This window comes from Uloborus diversus, chromosome 4, assembly GCF_026930045.1.
Source record: "Uloborus diversus isolate 005 chromosome 4, Udiv.v.3.1, whole genome shotgun sequence".
Taxonomy (NCBI): Eukaryota; Metazoa; Arthropoda; class Arachnida; order Araneae; family Uloboridae; genus Uloborus; species Uloborus diversus.
The window spans coordinates 1,897,290-1,922,537 of NC_072734.1; the positions used below are offsets into that span (position 1 = coordinate 1,897,290).

Genomic DNA, 25,248 nt, shown 5'->3' on the forward strand with positions numbered 1-25,248 from the left:
GTCAATAAGGGTTAATAAGGTGATACAAAATGTTTCTAATAGGTAATGAATGGTATTTTTTCACGGATAATAAACTTATGATGATTAGTTAAGAAAATTTTAATGTCATAGATGTTTGAATGTTGCATGTTTCTTGTAATTTATCTCTACTGGGGGGGGGAGGAGAAGTATTGACCTGCGTGTCTCAAAACATTTTCAAATATGGTCCATTTTAAAAATCTTTTGAATGCCACTCTATATTCCAGACACAAAAATAGAGTTACTTCACGAAAATAAGGCCACAAAGTATCCTTTCAAACAATGAAAATAAAAAAGATGTTTCAGGCTTGTTCCCATCGGGGAAAACGTGTTACATGAAGCATTTTTACCAATGCTTTTGATGAACTAACGCTTAGCACTCTTAAGCTACAATTGGGCACATATGCGAAAAACTCTTGATATGATTGATACTGTTGGTCAGATTCACGTGACTTTCACATAGTTCGTGGTTAAAAATAAGTAAAAACAGAGAAATAAAGCAAAAACTTATGTTATTAATAGAGATCTATTCAAAGCTCAAAACTAACTACACGAAATCGCAGATAACTAAATAGAAGTAAATTCGAAAAAACGAACAATTTGTCACTACAGTAAATAATTGTATAATACCATAAATTATAAATGATACATACAAGGTTGCCCACCAAAGGGAGGGGGTTATGGCGCATTGCGCCATTTAAACCTTTCGAGTGAGAGGTATTTTCAGCGTTGGTTTTTTTCAGTTTTAGGAGTCTCATTCTCTTGAGGGCTAGGTAGTATTTGGAGGGGAGGGGGGTTATCACTTTCAGCGGTTGGCCCACCTGACAGGTCGGTAAAAAGTAAAATGCTTTACTTAAAATATTCTAAACTTCTAATACGTATTTTAAACTCAAAGCACCATCTATGATAAGAAGGAGTCCATGTAAACATTTTTGACCTTGAAAACATTTTTATTAAAAGAATTTAATGAACATCTTCGAGCTCGAAAGTAAAATAAGATATAACAGTATTTCATCGCATAAAATTGTATCCACTGCATACACGTGTTTCGGCATAATAAGGAACGCCTTTTTCAATGCAAAAGAAGTGATGGCAAAAGTTGGGGGAGAGGAGTGAAAAAATATCCGGAATAGCATTGCTGTGGGCGAAGTTTGCGTAGTACGCCATTCTGCCGCAAGGCGTGTACAGAGCAACTCATAGCCAATTCTGTGTCGTCGACCTGGATCGTTCTGTTTATCAGGAGTGATTGTTTTTGCTGTAGCTATTTTGTCAATACTTCGCTTTTTATAACGGCAAGTTTAAATAAAAAACGTGCAGATGTGAAACATTGCTTTCTATTTGGTAAAATTGGTTGTGTTGGAGCTTGATTTAGCGAATTTTAACCTAAGATTTGAGAACAAAAAGGTTGCTGCTTAGTTTGTTTCTCGAGATATAACTGACAGTAAGAACGGACGTCGAGTTGAAGCATGTCATTCGTCGTAAGGTACCTTTCTCTCTTGATCTGGCTCCGTGTGACTTTTTCTTACTTCCGAGAACGAAAAGGCGTATGTAAGGACTCCGATTTGACAACATTAAACAGGTTGAACAAAAACGACGATGAAGTTGTCCACCATCTCTAAAGATGAGATCAAAAATTACTTCGAACAGTGAAAGCGCTGATAGGGAAAATGCATTAGTTGAAATTGAGAGTAATTTGAAGAGATAAGGTTCTTTTTAAAAATATTTTGGACTATATATCCTTAAAAAATAAGTCCGGTTTCTTTCGGTTTTTCCGGTTTATCCCTCTCATATGTAACCTCTATTCAGAGTGCACGTAATTACTAAACTGAAAGAATTGTCCCACAGCTCAATCGCTTTCCAAATAAAATTTCCCGCGTGTTCTGAAGAAAGAAAAACAGATATTCCTCGCGACGGAATATAATAGAACACCATTTCATTGTGGGGTTAGAGACTGAAGGGTGTGGCTTAGAACACAGTACGCATTTTTACGACCCAATTTAAGACGAGCGGTTTTACTCACAGTCATTCTCTTCTCGGGGCAGACCTCGATCATGCCTCTCAATAAGTCCTGGCACTCCGGGGGAACGAAGTGGGGGATGTGGAACACCCCCCGCTTCACCTTCTCCAGCAGCTGACGCAAGTTGTCGTCGTCGAATGGGAGAGCACCCTGGAAAGAAAAGGAACCGTTTTCAATCTAAGAAAAAGCATGTTCGATAAAATCCAGCCTTTATAGCTTGACTGGACAGAAAGAAAGCGAAATCTGGACGATTCGTTGGAAGTCCACTATCTAGTGATGAAGTGGTAGAGTAGGATGTCAAAAATCCGAAAATCAAAAATCCGAACCGTCAGAAATCCGAACGTACTCTTATGAAGTTTTAATAAATGTTCTTTATGCTCAGTAAACAGTGTAAGATAGATGAAATACACGGCCAGCTCAGTCAATTCCAGCCGAGGACTGCAGTTTCGTGCATATTAGCACTCATCAGCCCGGCATAGGACTAATTGAGCTGGAGGCAGAAAACCTCTTAAGGAAGCCAAGATTGCCAAGCAAACTGGTAGCTAACATAGAATTAGCAATGACCAGACGAGTGACCAAAACAATGGTTCAGTTCAACTCGAATATTGCAGGTAAATCAGGCATATTCATTAAGTTACCACCCTATGCCTATAGCCGGGGTTATAGTCCTATGCTGGGCTGATGAGTGCTAATATGCACGAAACTGCAGTCCTCGGCTGGAATTGACTGAGCTGGTGGTGTATTTCATGTATTTCTGCCTTAGCCCTGGCTATAGGGCGGTAACTTACTGAATGTGAGTTAGGTTTCGTTAAAAAGTATTACACATGCCTTATGTACATTAATATATGTTATGTACACATACATATTGAATCTCCAATTTATTTAACTAATTGGCACATTATTTTCTTATACGGCATTTTCCTGGTTATTTTTGAAACTTCAAACTGCCTATGGTCCCATTCAGTTCGAATATTTGACGTTTTACTGTAGCATTAGGAACGGACTTAATTTTTAAAAATATTGTAAAAATCGACAGCAACGGTCATTTCTGCAGTAAAGATAAGTACTTCATGTGGGAAGAGCAAAATATACAAAAAATATTTTATTATGCAAAGCTCATTCTTGTTATATAGTCAGTTTAAGCTTCATACAGAATATGATGACGAATTTTAAAACTGATTTAAACTTCAGTTTTTAATTAAAGGAAAATATTATCTTTTTTTTTTCTTGTAAATATTTGACACTAAATTGTTGACCAACTATTTAGTAACGAAAGAATTAAAAAAAATAAAAACAATAAAATAAGTAAGCAATAAAATTATAAAAACGTAATAATAATTTACATTAAATTTACAAACTGATTGTAGAAAAAAAAATTACAAATCTTGACACTTTTTTTAAACACTGGTTAACCCTACACTAATTTTTATACTATGGAGAGGATATGGGAACTGTTCACATGTGCCCTTACATATGTTTTCACAAGTGCCCCGTCATCTACTTTAGAATTATTTTTCAAAAATAAAGAATTCTTAATTGAATAAAAAAACTTAAACATTGTCGAAAATGTACTTGAATGTTCACTTAATGGTTTGCAGTTATTAAGCTTGGTTCATTAGTTAGTTAAAAATGTTTTTACGTGATGTTTTTACGCGAAGAAGACAGCAATAAAATTACACCAGAATCTGCTAAAATAAAGAAGCAATCACCACAGGAACATAAACTGGCTCATTGTTCCAAAAGTTCGGTCAAGAAGTAGAATTGGTACTGCCATTACTTAAGAATTTTTCAAGAGTTTTTGGTTGACGTTATATTAGAACAACACACCCCGTGTTCACATGTGCCCTTCTTTCCCCTACTTATAAAACCCCTATCCGCTACTTGTCTCTCACAGGAAACTGGTGAAAATCTGTGAAATTCCGGAAGGTTTCCCGAAAATAATTGGTACGCTTCCAAGTTTTCTTACAGTGTAGCGTAAATTTCTGCTGTTCCTATTCCGAGACTTTTGAAAGTGAAGTATGGAAATTTCTTGCATTTGTTATCGTTTACTTTTCGATTTACCATCGTACTTGATAAGACTGAGGTCGAAACACAAGACCGTATCAAGAGAGGAGTTTCTGTTTCCAGTCTTTTCCAAAATTACACAAAATATTATTATCAGAGAGGATAAAATCGATATCATTTTCCTCTTATCCTTGCTTCAACACATTTTCAAAACTAGGTCCCTTCCAAAAAATTTTTGGGTACGGTCTTGGAAATACGGGAATGAAAAATTTCAAACTAGATAAAAGAATCAAAAAATCAGTAATCCAACATCATAAAGCACAAAAATTGCAAAATATTGCAGACACGTGTTTCGGTGTTACAAGAAACACCTTTTTCAATGCAAAGAAATGTGAGCTTCTGGATGAAAAGTCATCCGAGAAAAGCATCACGGTAGAACAGGAGATAGTATAAATATCAAAAAATAGAAATTAAACAAAACAAAAAAGATAAAATGACACCTGGAGGCAAAATTCTCGGAAAATTTATTACTTAACGGTTTTTTCCTGATGGAATTATATAATAAATTTTGCCTCCAGGTGTCATTTTATCTTTTTTGTTTTGTTTAATTTCTATTTTTTGATATTTATACTATCTCCTGTTCTACCGTGATGCTTTTCTCGGATGACTTTTCATCCAGAAGCTCACATTTCTTTGCATTGAAAAAGGTGTTTCTTGTAACACCGAAACACGTGTCTGCAATATTTTGCAATTTTTGTGCTTTATGATGTTGGATTACTGATTTTTTGAATCTTCAGCATAAAGGTATTTATTGGTTATTTAGATAAAAGAATGCTCCTTCAAATTCTTTTAACGTAAGAACTAATATAGTTTCTGAAATTAAGTCAAGGTAATTAAATTTTTAAAACTATGAATTAATGATTTTAAATAGCTCTGTTTAAGTATTGTTTGTGTCATTGAAAGATCGAAGCTTATACTTACTACTAGAAGAGCATATAGTATGACGCCGCAACTCCAAACGTCAGCACGCCGGCCATCGTATTTTTCTCCCTAAAAATAATATTAAACTCATTTTATTTTATGTATAACAATACATAATTACTGCTGGTTCAAGAAAACACATGAAATAGGAGACAAATACTATATCGAGGGATTTCCAAACGTTACTGGGAATGTTTATAGACCAGTTCGAAAAAAATCCGATTGATAGTTCCCTTTTTATTCCAATTTTAGTCCCAATTTTCGCATAAATGTCCCAATATGGGGGTGGAAAAAAACGTGCACATATTAAAATTATACGTTCATCGAAAGCGCCAATTTTTCTGCTGAAGATAGCATCTGTTCGAAGTTTCTAAGTTGTATAAAAAACGAGTTATGAGCTTTTTTGTTCCCTGTTCGAAGGCTTTCATCAACCCAAGTCATTATTTAGTGTGTCATCTCAACTCCCAAGAATTGTTGTATTGTTGAATATTTTTGCGTTTCGTCTGACTTTTTGAGGTTTTTCTCAAGTCAAATCTTAAAGTAACGTTTTTCCACCAGATTGGCTAAAAATAAATAGATTTGGCTAATCATTTTACTTTTAAACGGAACTTATGTAATTAATGGTTTATTATTATTATTTATGAGGGTTGGACACTTGCTCAATATATCCAACCAACCAGCAGAAATATCGCCAGAATTTTTTCAGAAAGATTTCAGTAGCTGATGCATTTGGCAGTTTTTTCCACTGTCGCTGTTTTTGAGCCCAAAGACTACGTAATAATGTTTCTCAGCTTTCACCATATAAACAAAACATCGCCAATCAAAGATACTTAAAAAAATATATATATACTGTGTAAGATAATTCAACAACTAAATTAGGCAAATCCATAAACCTCACAAAAACTTCCATTAATTTTTCTTTTTGCGCGATTTCAAACAATCGCCAAATTTTACTACTTATTTTGGAAACATTTCGAATAAAACCGTTTAGCGCCATTTTTTTTTTTTTTTTTTTTTTGACCAAAAGTATCTCAGCATCTGGGAACAATATTTCTATAATAAAAATTAGTAAGGAGGGGGAGTATTATCGAAAGTGTTCCAAAATGATTCTCGCAAAATTGGTAAGATTTTAAACCGCATCAAACGCCCACAAAAATTGAAATATCCCAAAATAACTAAAGCAAGTGTAGGGGGAACATGGGCGGCTACATTTTTTAAAACAGTTCGTACATCAATAGCCATACAGAGAAGGTTTTAGATTTAAAAAAAAAGTACTAACAGATAAATCTTTTTAAACATGTGAAGTTTAATTTCATATTTCGGAAATCTTAAAATTTGTATATGCTTAAATGTCGTGCTTTCGTTTCTAATTGAATACTATTTTGTTCTTTATACTTATTGCTATTTTAGTTTAATGAGTAAGGAAGAAGCTCGATTTTTAATCACGTCAAAAAGGTTTGTTTTAAATTCTTTCGCTTAAAACAGAAAACAAGGACAAGTAACAATTGTTTCTCATAATTATTACTGACCCAGGCAACGCCGGGTATTTTTGCTAGTACATATATAAAATTAAGCAAACAGAATTTCAAATATTAAACAAATTATAAATAATAAATGATGATAAAAAGGAAAAATGCAAACAGCTATTAAGTAGGAAAGGATAAAGTGTGAATCCAAAGCTCATCAGCCGTGGAGGATTCATTAATATGGTCAAAAGACCAAAAATTTAACCATGAAGTAAAAGAGAATGTTTAAGCTCCAGTACATGCAATATAGAGTAACAGTGGGCAAAAGCACCACTTGCTAAACTAAAAACAATAAACTACAGCTCAAACCTAAAACTAAAAGCACGAGGTTTCGCCTCGACTAATTAGGAAAACAAGTTCCGATAATTTTTGGTCTTTTGACCATAATTAACGAATCCTCCACGGCTGATGAGCTCTGGATTCATACTTTATTTTTTCCTATTTAATAGCTGTTTGCATTTTTTCATTTTTATCATCATTAGGGTCATTTTCTCTAAACTGCTAAATTCTTGTCCTTGCTCCAAAAATAACAAAGTAACTAGTATAGAAATAAAACTGTCTCTAGAATGCTTTAACAACATGTTTTTATAACGAATAAATACCTTTGTGCTGAAAATTCAAAAAATCAGTAATCCAACGTCAGAAAGCACAAATATTGCAAGATATTGCAGACACGTGTTTCGGTGTTACAAGGAACACCTTTTTCAATGCAAAGAAATGTGAGCTTCTGGATGAAAAGTCATCCGAGAGAAGCCTCTTTTCTCGGATGACTTTTGGTTGAAAAAGGTGGTCCTTATAACACCGAAACACGTGTCTGCAATATCTTGCAATATTTGTGCTTTCTGACATTGGATTACTGATTTTTTGAACATGTTTTTATGTTTGTAAAATAAGTTAAAACAAACACTCTATTATTATTATACATTTAAATAATTTTTTGACATGATAAATGTCATTCCCCTGTGTGTCCCTACCTCCACCTTAAAGCAAAATCAGCTCTAAAGATTCAGGAAGCCATACATATTTGTACAGAAATTGTTGTTTAACCTCTTAACAAGTGTTATGCAATGTTGTAAAATAGAAAAATAAAAAATTTTCAAGGTTTGAACTATTTAAAAAAAATAGTAAAAAATGTCCTTTGATTTTTTGTCATTCCCCTGTCGAGGAATGGAATGAATGTTTCTCACACCTGGTAATAGTTGTATTAACTCATAATTTAATCTTTGAATTCTGGTCTCATCATAGAAATAATCTTAATTAGTTCTTTTTGAATAAATACACGGTGTCGAGTATATTCGGGTGATCTCAAGTTAAATCTTGATAAGTATTTTTAATGACTGTCATTACCCTGTCTTTGATAATTCATTTAATTTTGTAATAATCGCTCAATGAATGATTGGCTCTTGCTTGTATAGAGTCCCCCCCCCCCTTACTTTAAGTGACATTGATATTTGTTGTTTGCAGTTATGACAATATATAAGTTAACTTTATTTTTTGTCATTCCCCTGTCGTCCTTCCCCTGTAAAATGTAAGGGAAACAAATAACCACAATAACTACTTTTTGGACATCACGACATTTTATCTTTTTCTTTTTCATAAAAGTAGTGTTTCCTTTTCCCACATAAATTATAATATCGTCAGTAAAACGCATTATTTCCTCTAAGTGTCATTCCCCTGGCACAGTGAATGCCATTCCTTGCCCTGTCCAAATTGCGCTGTTTAGGGAAAATGACCCATTAATTATTTATAATTTGTTTAATATTTAAAATTCTGTTTGCTTAATTTTTATATTTACTTGGCTTTTTAGTTTTGCTGCGTTGCGCATCAATGGGCTTTTGGTGTGGTCTTTTCAATATTTTTCACTTTTATTATATATATATATATATATATATATATATATATATATATATATATATATATATATATATATATATATATATATATATATATATTCAACACACATTCGGGGATGAGTGAAATGGAAACCTAGGATTTGAGTGCATTTTTTTCGCGAATACAATATTTTTTGGATTTCGTACAAGAAATTAAACAGATGAGCGTGCAATGTATGTGACATACCCGTATGACTTCCGGGCATGCGTAGTGGGGGGATCCGCAGGACGTCTCGAGCATGGAGCCGTCCATCTGCAAGGAGGCCATCCCGAAGTCTGCTATCCGAATATTGTTCTTTTCGTCTAGCAGAAGGTTCTCCGGCTTCAGATCCCGATGGCTGGGGAGAAAGTAAGAACATATCATATTATATCTGTGCCTCAAAGCATGAGTCACACTATCTCTACTTTGCAGGCGAGCGTAAAAACATTTGCCTCTTGGGCATACAAAGGTTAGAATTTGTGCTCTCATAACACTAGTAAATAATAATAAAGATTTTTTTTTAAGCATAGAATTACGTTGCTATGGCTCAGTGCATAATAGATTCTGGATAAAATGGGGTAATAACTTGAAATACTCCGATTTTAGATATAGCTCTAAGGTACAGATACATAGTTTATATGATAGGAATACTTCTGTGCCTTAAAAAAACCTTGATGTGCACCAGACAAACGTTTTAAGCTCTCCTGCAAAGTAGGGACAGCGTGACTTACGTTAATCCGGCTTTGAGGTACAGATTTATGACAAATAGTATTTAAAGAAAAAGGAAATGCTAAACTTAAAAAGGCGGACTTTAAAGTAGCGGATTATGTTTAATGTTGGAAGTTGAAAAATATTTTTGAAGATTAAAAACAGAGGGACGAATAAATGAGAAAATAAAATGTAAAAATATATAAAAAGGAAGAAAAACAGGGTTTCAGTGATAGCTGGCAAAAAATAAATGAAAAAAAAGTAGATTTCTAAACGTAAATTTATTGTTGTGAATGACATAACGATTTGACATCATAGTTTAAAAAATTATTTACGCAGACATTTTCTAAATTGATAATTAAATAAGGTGACTGAACCAAAGGTAGTCTGTGTTCCTGTGGTAGACTATCCCACATAGTGTTGCATTATAAAACATGCAAAAACTGCATGTGCAAAGGACTCAACTTTTGTCCAACTCATGCACAAAAATGCAGCGTACAAGGCTGAATTTGATGATCGTTCACCACCGTATGTAGTGATTTGAGTTTTGAATAGGAACAGTTCTAACATTCATACATTCAAGTAAGAAAACATTTTAATTTACACGGGATTAAATTCTTAAAACTTTGAGTAAAGATGCGTTTTTGAAAGATAGTTTACTTTTCATCAAACATAGTCACTTTAATTCACTTTAGATCTAAAAAATTTAACAGATAAATAGTTTTACGTAGTGTAAATAGTGACCATAGGCATGTTTCAAAGCAGTCACCTTAAGAAAAAAAATATGTCCTTATGTTTGAACTTTTAGAAATAAAAAAATTGCGCCAGTAATTTATTTTCACATTAAAAGGATATTTCAACCTCTGGAGCACTGTGCTCCAAAAGTGACCCACAAGCAAAAAAATTGAAAATTGTACAATGAAAATAGTTACATTTTATCTTACGTACATTTTATGCAAATACATATTTATTTGTTACTCTTTTCATTATATTCTCGGACAAAATTATTACGTATTTCCTACTATTCTTCAGTTCAGATAACATTTACAACAAATTTTTTAAAACTTTTCAATTTTAGCCTTTGGATGTTTTACTGACTAGCAGTTGCGACCAGCTGTGCTCGACCTTTAATTGCAACATATCAATTCTTAACAGATCTAAAACAGCCGTGGCCAACCTTTTTTCCCTCGAGCCATACAAATGACAATTATTTCACTTCACGCAGGTCGCAGCACAAAATTATGAAAACTTCTCTGCTTTATAAACAAATCGTTCTTTAGCAATGTCGCTGATTTTATGTAACAAATGATTTTCAGTGTTAGTCAAATTTAAAATTTCCTCCAAAAAGGGAAATTTTTTTTGGCTAGTCTACACACCGAAAATAAATACTTTTTTTTGTAACCAAAAAAGGAATTACTTACCAGATGGAATGACTATGGCAAAAATCGAGCGCTGATATGATTTGGCGAAAGAACCTGCGGGCTTCCTTGGGCGTTAGACGGCCCTTCTTCACGAGGTAATCGAACAGTTCTCCACCCGATACGTGCTCCAAAATCAAGTACCTGATCGGAAAAGAAGAGAAAGCGCTTGAAGAAGAAATTGTCAAACATAAATGAAAAGTTTTATCCCCCTTAGCACCTGCTGCCTTCAAAAATGTTATCCAATTAACATCGTACGTAGAGGGCACGAACAGGGTCAAGAAGAATAACTTCTCTATTACAAAATGAAATAAAATGCACTTTATGAATCGTTTTTTTTTTTTTTTAAATATGTAATGTTGATAATCTCACATAATTTTTAGCACAGCAACAGGTAGGTGACGTTCCATATTGTCTATACGCTGAATATGCCGATTTCTGGCTTTTATTATCATTTCTACGATACTATATCGCCCTCCTGGGTCCTCCATACGTACTAATTTATGGTTCAACCGGTTGGATGGGACCTTGAAGGCAGCGCTGTTTTTTTGATCCATACAAGAAGCCGAGAAATTTCTGGTTCAGGACCCCACAAATATTGATTCACTTGGAGGGCGTTGTGACCACGTCATATTTAACACGTCTTAGTCACCATTAACGAAGACACAGGATCTTCGACCGGCCGCTATCGAACCCGGAATCCTTCGGTTACAAATCCGACGCTTTACCGTTCAGGCCTCCACGACCATTATGACTTCTACAGGAATAGGAGTGTATGTTGGCCATTTCTGCCCCGATGTGAACCCTGAGGCCCTTGGACGGATGTCATAAACACGGATTTCAAAAAATCGCAAAGAGCCAAATCTGAGGGTCGGGCTGAACCATAGACTAATAATAAGAGTAGACCGAGCTTTCCCTGACTTGCTGATGAAAAAATTGGTTCATGGATACATCATGTGACTGGTGGGAGGCTTGGCGAAAACTTTGGCAGCATGGTTGCTAGATGGCAACATTATCTATAGTTTGGCACTCGACATGTATTTTAAGACGTAATGTGTTTTCATCATAATTTTTTTTCCAGGTGCAGAGATTGAACTGTTTTTCTTTTAGTTATGCATTATTTTGACATGAGTAATTAGTTTTTGATCACAGTTTTCAGTAACTTTTATTTCATTTGGAACTGCTACGTCAGCGGTGGCGTGAACGTAATGGAGTAAACGTTTTGCGTTAACGCAAAAATGTACTAATCGGTATCTTAAATTGAAATTGTAGGTAAAAATCTTACCGTTTGCCGATTCTTTTTAGGCGCTTGCATCTTTAATTGCTTACAGAGTTATTGAAATTGACTAAAGAAAATGCACAGTACTATCTAAACGAAAAACTCACTATATTAACAAAATATTTACAACTTAGAATAACAAATTTACAAATCGGACTCCATAAAAAATTATTCTTCCGTGTTCCATCAATTCTATTTATTTTATTTCTCGCGGGCGTTGATCGTCTGCTACGATCAACGCCCGCTGTTGCTAGGATATCCACCAGTCACATGGTTTGGTTTATGAGCTGCAAAAGGGTTGCCATAGCTCGGTCTATTTTTATTATTAGTCTATGGGCTGAACACTCTAAATCACCCCTTATGGAAGGCGCTATGAGGAGTGAAACCTCAAAACAGCCATATCTTGTTGGAGACCAACACTTTCAGAGTCATCAAATCATAGATAAGAATTGGGACTTTTTCAGTGTACAGGTAATGTGCGTCTCGTACTTGTTATGATTTTCAAAACTGCGTTAATAAAAGCTTTAGATGTGTACCGTTTACCTACGTCATTTAAAAAATATATTCTGATTCACAAAATGGGTTTTATTGCGTTTTTTCAATGAGAAAGCGATGTTGCCGGACTCTGTAGGGGATACCATTTAGTCAAGTTCTAGTAAAGTTGAAAAAACAGTTAAACCAATACAAACTAGACAACATAATGGGGTCGTTTCCAAAATTTTAAAAGTATTTTTTTCTGAAAGAGCATGCTTAAAACATAGGATCTGACCATTTTTTAAAGAATTTGTGCAAGTTTAATATTTTTAAAAAATTACTGAAATCTGTGCACTTTTATTGTTTACGCTTCTGTCGGTGTGACATCACAAATGATGAAATGCCATTCTGTGTTGCCAATCACAGAGCAAAATATCTAATTACCATCTTTACTCACGTGTATTGGCAACGATAGGGTTGATAGCAAGCGTAGAACGCAATATTCAATTCGCTTCTTGATTATCATAACGTGGAAACGTGCTAGAAAGATGCGCCAAATTGCATTCTTTGTGACGTCATAAACACCACGCCTTGTTTTCAAAACCGGACATTTTAAAAAAATTATTAAAAAATAACTGTTGGGAAAATGAAAGTATTTTCTGGATCCATGTTATTTTTTTTACTTATTTTATCAATTTCAGTGACTAAAAGTAGTACTTTTGACTGAAGGAAACCACCCCATTACAAGTACATGAGAAAAAAAAAAAAAAAAAAATTCAAATCATTAAACAGCTGCTTTGCAACTAAGGATACAATTTTCATTATCAGTTCATAGCTTGCATATATTCCCTACGTGTTACAATTTTTCAATCGATAAACTATTGATATTGATATAAACTACGCGTGAAAAATACTTTACCATAACGTTTTGCAAATATGGACAAATTATTTTTAACCTAACTCCCCATACTTAATAACATTTTAATGCTAATAACAACTTTCAAGCGAAAACTACATATTTTGTAAATTGTATATAGTTCAACCCGCTTAATGGAATAGCCATTTTACCGCGAAAAAATATTCTAATAAGTCGGATATTCCATTAATCGGGATTAAAATAACACATTACATTGGTTTGGTACATTTAAAGTGTATTATATTAAGCGGGATATTCTTTTAACCGATATTCTAATAAGCGGGTTCGACTGTATGTTTGAAAGTTCGGCAAAATCAAGCATCTTGGGAATGTGGGGCAAGTATAAATTTTCTGCTGGCTTATTTATTTGCGAATGTAAAACAATTTTGCTAGTGAAACTATTTTTATATCTATGACTTGAATTTTCTAATTGCGGTGGCATTGATCTGGAAGAAATAGGAAATGGCTGAAAACAATTTTCATTAAGCAACATGCACTGTAAATATTTTTACATTCAATGTTAAAAATCATAAATATTTTTAAAGAAAAAAAAACAATCTTTGATGACTTGAGTATCAAGAAGTCTAACTACAATAAGAAATAAATAAATACTTTTTCTCTGAGAAGTAAAAATTGTAAAACAACAACGTGAAAAAAGGCACAAAACTTGTTAAATAAAAACAAAATGTTCACATATGTTGTAGACTTCCAGAACACACATTTTTAAATGTGTTTCTAATTTATTTACTTATCTATTTATGTATTGTTTCCTTACCTTTTTTTCGCTCTTTTTTTTATTTTTCAAAAATTATTATCGCTAAACATTTTTCCATTACAATCATTTTTACAACAATTTACTCAAGACATTAAAAGCCTTTAATTTAAGCAGATAAAATATGTAGAAACTATTTTTGTGAAGAAAGTATATTTTTTATGTAAATAAATAGTTATTCAGTTTGGAACACCAAACGTCAAATTTGCTAATTTACAAAGCATAAGAAGAATTTTTAAGAACAGCGAGGTTAAATTTCTCCTGAAAAGCGAATTTTAATTTCTTCAGGCGGATTTCCCATTACTATCTTTCAACATAAAAACAGCTTAACTCCAACCTACAGATATTTCTTGTTCTCATAAACATCGTACAACCCCAAAACATGCGGATGTTCGATGAGCTTCATAATAGCTATCTCTCGTTCAACCTGCAAAGAAAACAATACCAGAATAATATAAGTAATAACAACAACAATAATAATGATAATTATTATTATTATGAAAACAATAATAAATAATGATAATTATTTTTATTATTATAATGAAAACGGTATTGATAATAATAATAACTATTATTATTATAATGAAAACGATATTAATAATAATAATAATAACTATTATTATTATAATGAAAAAGGTGTGAATAATAATAATAATTATTATTATTATAATGAAAACGGTATTAATATAATAATAATAACTATTATTATTATAATGAAAACGGTATTGATAATAATAATAACTATTATTATTATAATGAAAACGGTATTGATAATAATAATAACTATTATTATTATAATGAAAACAGTTTTGATAATAATAATAACTATTATTATTTTATTGAAAACGGTATTGATAATAATAATAACCATTATTATTACAATAATAATAATGATGATGATGATGATATAATAACAACGTTTTATGGCACAAAACTGCAGCTTATTGTAGACACATGTTACGGGATTTCAAGGAATCTCTTTTGCAATGAAGTGTGAGCTTTAGGATAAGAAGTCATCCGAGAAAATGCATTTCTTTATTAAGGGGTCACAGTACCTTTCGACCATTTTTTTAAAATTTAAGTAAATTTTATATTTCTTTGAAACCATAATATGCATACTTATTTCTTAATTAATAATTTATTTTCAAAATTTAAAAATATTGCCTACTTTTTTCAAAAATTCGAAAAATTGAAGAAAATTTCAATTTTTTTTAAAAATTTCTAAGGCTTTTTTTTAGTTTTGCACTAATTAAAATTTTTTTTTTTTTTGGTAACGATCACTATAATCATCTCTAAAAATCTGTGCATTCATTTACTTATGAGTTTATTAGAAAATTTTCTGTGATTAATTATGTAAAAAATCAAAGTTAAAAAAAATTGTTTTTTAAAGGTTTAACATGCTCTAAACATTTGAGTAATTTATAAAATGCTTAACCAATGCACAGTTTTATCAAATATGTTACCCCAATTGCAAAAATTATTACTTTAAAGCTGTAACTTTAATAGAAAAAAATCCTTAGGGATTCTAATGACATGAAAGCACAAAAATATCATCATCGAGAAAAATCAGTTTAAAGTTTTTCTTTTGCATAAGAACACATAGCGAGCATGGCCTAAAACCACTTATAACTTTTTAAATATTTGAACTAAAGCAATGAAACTTTTTCCCTGTGTTCAGAATTGTTTTTACTTTAGAAATAAGAATAAAAACTTTTTTGATCATTTCATCATTTTTGAGGTTGAGTTTATCATTATTGCAAACCTGTAAAATTTGTTTTTGGTGAAAATGTTGGTGGAGTCAAATAAACCTGTTCAAAACCTCGAGATATCCCAGTCACAAAAGAAATCAACACCAAAAGTTTTATCGAGAAACGGTTTATCAGAAAATGATTACGAAATTTACTTACTCAAACATAAATTATGAATTGAGATTCAGAATAACGTAATACTTCATGAAAGAGGAGGCGGTTGTAGTATAAATGATCAGCCTGCTGCAGAAGTAATTATTCTGTATCGCTTATGTTTCTACATTCAGCGTAGGATAATTGCCCTTTGAGAATTGAAAGAGTTCAATTAATGATTCAAATATGTCCTACTAATTAAATGCTATCCCTTGGAATCAATTAGCGATTGCTACGAATTGATTAGAGAGAAACTGAAACATGAATCGTTGGATGAATATTTGTATGGTTGAAAGATAATAGAGGAATATGAGGCAAATTTGAAAGAGTGGGCAAAGTGAAATGGTAAACTATTTTACGGTTTGTGGCGACACCTATCTGGCTATATTTCAACTATGTCATTAAACATGTAGTTGTTTCTAGTCAGACAATATTTAAATCTGAAGAATAAAGTACGTGATAAACATAAATCATTTTATAAATTTGATACAGATATTGTAGAATTTTGTGGCATTTAAAAATAATGTTTGTTGTTAATCATGATATAGTTCGTGCTATTAAAATTTCAACTATATAATGGGACGTATTGGTGTTCAGTATAGCATTTATTTATTTAATATTAGGGATGCTTAAATGGCTAGTACAATGTATCAAGTGCAAGTGGGGGAAAATGGTGGGAAAAAGTGAAATAGTTAATTCAATTCATTTATTCATTTATCGTTTATACTCACCAGTTTCAGTGTTTAATGATAAAAAAGTTTAGTACAGAAATAATTTAAGAAATTTGTTATTATTATTATTCAAAGGGTTTGTTTTTCATAAAACAAGTTTTCTTGACCTTCAAGAAGTTTGGTGCAAGCTAAAAAACCAGATTTATATTTATAGAACAAATTTTACGCATAAAATTTGGATGTACAAAATGTCAAAAGAGTATCAAGTTATTAGCGTGACACGCTAATCTGATTTGGAGCTGAACGATCTTTGGAACTACTGTCTTGCATTTCTAATCAATTTTGTAATGTTATATTTAACACGAAGCTTGGCTCTAAATTTTTTCCGAAAAATCTAGCTCATTTGTTAAAAAACAATTTTTTGAAAACAAAGCATGTGTCTTTTACGAGGGATATTTTTATCGTTAGTACATTTTTGAAATAAAACAGGAACAAGTACAGATAGAGCAAAGAAATGTATTGCACAAAAACCTACCAGCCTTATGCTATTTTTCGACAGTGCTCCCGTGATTTTCCAAGCATTTGTCATAGCGTGGTACAGATTTGTGGACACCTATTCGTAGAAAATTGCCTCCTGCATAGTCATCCTTTAGGTAACATGTTCTCTGAGCTCATCATTGATATTGTGCTATCGACCAACAAGGAAATACTTTAGATGTCAAAATAAATGAAAGTAGCTGTGAACGAGGTCGGGGCAGTCCGGAGAACGTTCAAAGACGTCCCATCCCAGTAAGAGTCCTCATGGTTGACTACACAAGCGGAAACTTTCGACGAATAGGTATACAAAAACCTGTATTACGCTATGACAAATGCTTGGAAAATCACGGGAGCAGTGTCGAAAAATAGCCTAATGGTGGTAGATTTTTTTGCAATAAGTTTATTAAGTGAAGTATTCTTGTGCAAACTGCATATTCATACTACAGTTTGTTGCTTTTCTATAAGTTTTAAAAATGTCTAAAAGCCAATTCCGACAGCCTGTATATTTTGCTTTCCTACTAATTATTTTCTAGAGTTAGTAGTAAAAGGAAACTAATAGTGGCAATTCCATAGAAAGTGAGACATTTTGCCCTGAAAATTCCAACTTTATATTTTATTTTGAAAGTAATATTTAGAAAATATAATAACAAAAACTTCTTTGCCTAAACAAAAAGGTGACATGAGTGGTTTCTAGGCCAAAATATTTTTATTTATTACACGTTTTGAAGTTAATTATGGGGCTGTCAGGGGCTTCGAAAAAACGTCTGCTTTTCTGTAGAACGTCCCAAGGTCGTTTCTTGAAATGCGTTGTATGTAAAGGACTACAGTCGGATCCCGCTACAACGCGATCCGACTTACGCGAAATGGCTATAACGCGAGTTTTTCATGAGTAATGAATTTTTTAATGCGGACACAAATTACTCGCCTGAAATATGAAATTTTTCGGAAAAGAGCGGCGGAGCATTAGAATGGGCTTCGTTGACACTAAATATTGGTTTTGTGAATGGACTTTCATCCCTTTAGCATCACTGAAAGCGGAAGTTCACCCACTGTATTAGTCTAAACAACGCTTTGTTTTATTTTATACTAATAATCATGCCGATTCTTAACTTTTTTTTTTCATTTTACATGTGAACGTTGATAAAATACGTTGAACGTTGATAACAGTCTGATCGCGCTGCATAAACCTTCTTTTTTTAAATTACAAATATATTTACTATATCGATATTGTTAAGTGCTATAATAATGCTGTAGTGTACATACTGTAAGTACTGTACTACTTTATTTTAAGTTTCTTTCCCCCATTAATCATTGATTTTGTGCTAAATTACATAATTTTATGCCAAATTAACGCTTTTTCTAATATACAGAAAAAGTCGGTTCTTTGTAAAAGATACTGCACTATATAGTTAATAAATGGTTTGAAACAATATGAAGGGTTTTTACAAACGTCTGAAACAATTGGGTATGCTTATAAAAAATTACTAAACATACCTCCGACTTACGCGAGGTGTCTTGGAACGCATCCCTCGCGTAAGTCGGGACTCGACTGCATATTGAAAAATTTAATGCAGATAACAAAAAAAGCAATTTCAATTTCTCATCAATAGAACGAATAAAATTATTTATTTTCTTACTTTTTGCAGAACAGACTCGCTGAGTTTCTCCCTATTGATTATTTTAATGGCAACCTTTCTTCCCGTGATGCAATGCACGCCTAACTTCACCAAACCTGAAAAGAAAAAAAAATGTTGCAATTAGAATAACAATTAAACTAAGTGATGGAAAGTGCTATTAAAAGAACTTTTTGCTGTCCGTCGCGTCAAAGAAAAGAAAAATGGCTATAAATAGTATTTATAGCTACGGAATACGTTTGTGATATTGAATTCATTAGTTGAGAGCAATCTGACGGCATCAAGCAAGCTGGCATTAATGGACCGTGATACATCAGGGTATCATGGAATGCGAAAAGAAAGATAAGCTCTTTCCTTTGCAAACACATTAAATACTGCGAGAGCTGTAAGATTTGGACGAAAACATTCAATCCTATTTTTATCAATTTTTTCTTAAATAATTTATTTACTTTCAAGATATGCATAACCTTTTTCAAATCTTAAGATTTCATATTCGAATACATTGACCCGGTTGATTTTTTTAAGGATCCAAATGTATGATGACATAATTTTTATTCTTTCGGTTTTCTATTTTATTTCATAATAATTGTTCCGAATTAAATTTTTTTATTCTGCTCCGTGCGAGTCACTGATTGCATTCGCTGATGTTATAGAAAAATTTAAGGGTTTTGAAAATTTCTTCGTTAGGATTTTAATTTTCATTGTTTTTCTTTAATACATCTTAGTAACTTCTGTATTGAGGAAAATGATGCTTTGTCCGTCAGCCTCTGAAAACACCTGGTTTTGTTTCTGTTACACATTATTTCTGACACTTTGCTAATTAGTTACAACCGTTTTATAAATGATTCTTGAGTAGTTCAGGCCAGCTGGACCCTTTTTAAATGCTTTATTTGTTCTTTATTTTACTATGCTTACTATTTTCAAACTGATTTTCAAATTTGATTCACTAGAGGTATTTATATTTTTTGAATAGCTTGTTTGTTTTCTCAATTTTTATTGCTAATCATAAAAAACTGCATTCTTTAGCACTTTTAATCGGAATTCAAACATTTGCAGGTAGCGGATTTCTTTATGGTTCTAAAAGCATTCATTATCCACTCTTTCACTTACCAAATAGTTTCATAGCTTATGAGTCTTTTTTTTTTTGCGTTTTTTCCAGCGTAGTTAGCAATAAATTAATCAGTTGATCAATTGAAAGGAATAAAATTATGAATGAAAGCAAAATATCATAAAAAATATCTAAAAATGAAAACAACTTAATATATATCAACAAAATATAAATGATTTCAATAGTTCTCCCCGTTATAAAGGGAAAAAAAGGGGTTTTTAAACTCTTGCTTTATTCGCGTTAGGATGAATAGATTGTGAGATCCAATGTCATTGCCTGAAATATTTCCTAAAAATTTATATTACGACGTAGTAAGACGTATATTCACGATTCAAATAAACTATAGGAGGCGCTGCTGTGTCTGGCCACTGGCTGCTGAAAGAGGTAAAGCGCAGACACACCCTCTGACACCTGTCCAATGAGACATCAGTCTCGTCCGTGCAAAATGGCAATATTTTACGACTTTGGATAATTTGTTAAATCACCAAAAGGTGGCGTATATAGGCTCTAGAATTTTAAGTAGCACATGATGGTAAAATTGTTTTACTGTCCAACCACGGATTGCATGGAATTTTCAAACGTCCAGATAAGAGGAATCTATGTGAATAAGGGGGAAAAGTAAAAATTTGATGCGCGTATTCCGCTCATTTGAATGAGACTCTGCTTCTGCAAAAGCTGACATCGCTAAAAAATAATAGGTTCGTCCATTTCCGGCTGTAAAACGGATGTTTGTCTTTCCATACAATCCGTGGTCAGACAGTAATAACATCGATTTTCAGAAATTAAAAATATTTTTAAGGGATTATTATTTTTTTAAATTTTAGTCTAAGACACGCGATATATGGCAGCACTAATAACTATCTTTATGATTCCTTCGCTTTTGCAGGGTTCGTACACTCCTTCAAAACTCCTCCAATACTCTTTCACTTAGGAAATTTTTTTGAAGGGCCTTCAAACTCCTTCATTTTGGTTGTAACTCCTTCAAAACTCCTTCTTTTAAAGTTCAAGACTACATAATCTTCCTCTATGACAGTAACATAAAATACTTTGATCGACCACTAACGTTCATCAGAAGGAAGATTTTAATGTGCTTTTGTGCATTTATTTTTTTTATAAAGATGTAATTTACAAATTGACTGTTATAGTTAAGTCATAAAAATTGAAGGTTGAAAGACTAAAACATTTCATCAGTGAAGTAAAACTTGCTAGTAATTGGCTATTTTTTCAAGTTTTATAAATTTTATCATTATTGTTTTTCCCTCCTCCATACTTTCAGCAGCAAAAATCAGGTTGTGTAATTATTATATAAATATTTAAAAATACTTACGTAGGTTTACTGTGTTAAGTGATTGTGTTGAGAAAAAACAATTGTTTAGTTAATCGTAGTTATGATATTGTAACGGATTCGGTGAGACTTCCAACTTTCTTGAAAGGACGACACAGTTCTTGATTAAGAATACAGGAAATTTATTTACACTATGTACAGGGAAGATCGTCAACAACTGCTAAATTAATCATCAGCAATTAAGCAAATATCACACAAACCGTAAACTCAACGGTTACACACGTATTTACTTCCAAATACGAAAAACAACACAGCGAAATGTTTCGCAATAAACAAAGCTCATACACTCTCAGCACAAATTCTCAATAGAAACTAACTTATTATCACGCGGGACGCTTTTATAAACATCGAAAGAAATCTCTCAAGTATTCCACAAGATTCCAAACGCTTCTGGAAAATAGTAGACCGTTATCAAATTTTATCAATGAACAAAAAAGAAATAGGGGGTTGTATACTTTAGCCGAATGTATAGGGGTTGTATATTCATTACGGGAAACTATTTACAGGTTACGTTACTACAATAATTACTATTTACAGAATTTGTAACAATATTAAAAAAAAGGGTCATCCACTAGCGATGTCATGCCTTGAGGGGAAGACAGGTTCATGAAGGGGAAGAGAGAGGGTGACAAACAGTGACATCACATAGTTATTATAAAATTTTGTTCGTTAAAGATATGACATGTGACAAGAGGAGGAGTAAGGTGAAGTATGACACTTTGTGACAAAGGGGGAAGGGGGTCAAATACGTTGAAAAAAGGTGCGACATCGTTTAAGGACAGCCCGTTAGTACTCCTCCAAAACTCCTTCATTTTATTTCTGAAATTGAGTACGAACCCTGTTTTGATCAACGGACATATTTTGTCTGTTGGCAAGCTCAACTCGAAACAAGCAATTCAACTGCCTTCTGAATCATTTTTCAGTAAAATGCATAGTTCGCAATGTTCTCGTAATGTAAAAACTGAAGCGGACGCTCCATTTTGGCTTTAATCTGGCCATTTTGGACAGTGTTTGTGGGGTTCCTTACTTTTAGTCTCTAAGTTTTTTATTTCATTTTCATCTGCTGTTTTACGTCAGCAAAGCGAAAAAAAAACAGCGTCAGTGGTACGATGCGAAAATATTTGCCAACGGAGAAAAATAAGAGACTGTTTTCTCAGTTATCGAAATAGTTCCGGCAAAGTGAACTACTGTTTGACCACGGATTGTATGGAATTGGCAAACATCCAGTTAAGGTGACTCCATCTGAATGAGGGGAAAATTAGAAATTTTATGCGCGTGTTCCTCTCATTTGAATGAGACTCTGCTTAATTTAGAGGCTAACATACATCTGCAAAATCTGACATCCCTGAAAACTAATAGATGCTTCCATTTCCGCGTGTAAACCGGATGTTTGCCTTTCCATACAATCTGTGGATAGACAGTAAATCATCGAGAAGTGGGCGAGCGAAAACAAACAGGAACCGTAGTTTCTAAAGCGATTAAAAATAAAATACGGATTCCAGGCTTATGCGATTTTGCTGTCTGCCCTTCTCTTGGAGTTCAAATTATTCTCCGTTGAAATTTATCCTCTAACCATAATATAATAAAATTTGCAAAATCATACCTTCAAAAACATTAATGTGGTAAGATACATTAGGAATTTGGGCTTTAATTGTGTTTTTTCAAAAGGGTATTAGCAGTCTACTTATAGGTTGTAAAACAATTGTTTCACAGAAAAGTCCAGATAAAAGCACTGCAAGCGTAAATAGCTACCTTGTGAATGGAGGACAAACTCTGTCTAGCTCGATTTCAAGATTATACTAGTTTAAATGGCGCCCTTAACTTTGAGACACTTTATGCACAAATTAGTGTTCTATTTGTATCCCTACTAAGTAAAATTATAAGCACTAAACTTCATTTCATAAATTTAAAATCACTTAAAATACTTTTTACTACGTACTTGAAGTTTATATAGCACTAGTGGCACCCGCACGGCTTTGCCCGTAGTAGAAAAATTAAAAGGTCATTTGGTTCGCATGTATATTAAAAAATAATGGATGATGAAGTTCCCGCCAATTGGCTATGTTAAATGGATGGCCCATGTTACGGTTCCACGTTATGATGATTTCGTAATTTACTATTCCACGTTGTGATATTTTGCTCGGAAATTTTTTTCTTAAAATTGGTATAGAAAAAGAACAAAATCGAATTTTCGAAATCGCTTCGAGGTGCAAACCCCCATGCTACAAAGTAACTTTGCGCCAAATTTCATGAAAATTGGCCGAACGGTCTAGCCGATATGCGCGTCACAGAGATCCTGACAGATAGAGATCCAGACAGAAATCCTAGAGACAGAGATCCGAACAGAAATCCTGACAGACAGAGAGACTTTCTACTTTCTTATTAGTAAAGATAAAGATGATATAGTAGTAAACCCCTGTACCATTGCCTGATATTAACATATAATCTATTACATTTATTAAGAAAACACTTACATCCGAACAAATTTAATATTAACATCCACAACTTTCCAAAATCTCTGCTCTCATATGAATATGGTATGAAGGAATACAAATACAATACAAATACAAATACAAAAATGTTGACCAGCAACAGGCTCTGGGCCCAGCTAGACTGGTCCTAGTCAATTTACAATCCCCAGTGAAGATCAATGGCCCTCTTTAAACAATCTACTCCCTTGCTCATTACCACCTTTTCCGGTAAACTGTTCCATGGTTCCACTACCCTGCTAAAATAATAATTTTTCCTAACATCCATGTTAGCCTGAGATTTAAATAGCTTAAAACAATGACCCCTTGTCCTGTTTTCAGTGCTAAACTTCAGCCCCGTAACATCTTTCATTTTAATAAATTTAAACAACTGAATCATGTCCCCTCGGTCTCTTATTTGCTCAAGACTGTACATTTTTAGCCTTCTAAGCCTGGAATCATAGTCTAAGTGAGAAAGTCCATTTATTAGCCTTGTAGCTCGCCTTTGAACTCTTTCCAATACATTAATGCCTTTCTTAAGATAAGGAGACCAAAACTGAACAGCATACTCCAAATGAGGTCTTACCAAACTTCTATATAAGGGCAGAAGAACTTCTTTAGATTTGTATGAAATAGATAAAAAAGACCCGACAAGGTTTCTTCATGAAGATTTATTAAAAACAAGATTTTGTTTTATTTTTCAATTACGCAAGAAAAAACGCGCAGTATTTATATGTAAATGGGAAAGTTTCACTGCAAAGCTTACATAAATAATGAATTTGTGAAAGGTGGAAGGGGATAATGGAACAAAAGCAGCATGGCATAAAAATATGCGTCAAGAACAATGAAAAAATGCCTCGAAGTTTGGCATTTAACGACCCATTTTTCTGCCCGAAAAATTGCTTTCATCAATGAAAAATTATTTTTCGCGTATTTTCACGAACATAAAAATGTGAAAGGTTATTTTTTTTTCCTTGGAAAATTATATTTTAGTTATTGCTTCGTTAATAACGTGGTATTTAGTGTTATAAAAGTGCCGTAGCTATATCAAAATGCAGATAATGCCGCTCCTATCAATATACTATGAGATGTTGAGCATTTGATCATGGTTGAATAACATCATCAGCTGCTTCCTCGTATGCAAAACGTCAAAACTAGATTTTGTGGATAATTTGCTGCGTATAAAATTCGTGAAGCATTGAATCAGTAATCACGGGGGGATTTGCTGCCCATAAAACTTTGAAAAGGTTAAACTAGAAGTTGAGCTTATTTAATGCCAGTAAAACATTGGCAATAGTTGAATCTCGAATTAGACTGTATTAAAATCAACATTGCTGTTTAGAGACAAAAGGTCGCTTATATTTGAGGTACAGTATGACTCTGACGAGTCGGGCATAACCTGACAGCGTTTCTTTTTGGAGAGTTAAGCGAAAAAGGGAGGCGTTATTGGTGCCGATTTGAATTGTAACACTGTTGCAAAACTACTTCGAAAGGAACCCAACTCAACTTACTACCAATTACTTTTCCCTGCATTAAAGAAGTAAGCACTGTGAAGGTCATGCCTCAAATTATCAGGGGCGCACTATAGTTGAGCATATT

General features: G+C 33.1%; 2 protein-coding genes across 2 annotated transcripts in view; both read right to left on the reverse strand.

Moving 5' to 3' along the window:
* Nucleotides 1-14,406, reverse strand: part of LOC129220000 (serine/threonine-protein kinase BRSK2-like) — a 49,783-nt gene extending 35,377 nt beyond the window's left edge. Inside the window, exons 1-5 of the mRNA XM_054854326.1 lie at nucleotides 14,327-14,406; nucleotides 10,548-10,688; nucleotides 8,626-8,776; nucleotides 5,021-5,089; nucleotides 2,039-2,185 (exon numbers count right to left, since the gene is read on the reverse strand). Of these exons, the coding sequence (XP_054710301.1) occupies nucleotides 2,039-2,185; nucleotides 5,021-5,089; nucleotides 8,626-8,776; nucleotides 10,548-10,688; nucleotides 14,327-14,391 (573 nt within the window). The 5' untranslated portion in view covers nucleotides 14,392-14,406. The remainder of the gene's footprint in view (nucleotides 1-2,038; nucleotides 2,186-5,020; nucleotides 5,090-8,625; nucleotides 8,777-10,547; nucleotides 10,689-14,326) is intronic.
* The window catches only part of LOC129219759 (serine/threonine kinase SAD-1-like), a 160,182-nt gene continuing 149,330 nt past the window's right edge, over nucleotides 14,397-25,248 (reverse strand). The window contains exon 14 of the mRNA XM_054854052.1: nucleotides 14,397-14,412. Coding sequence (XP_054710027.1) covers nucleotides 14,397-14,412 — 16 coding nt within the window. The remainder of the gene's footprint in view (nucleotides 14,413-25,248) is intronic.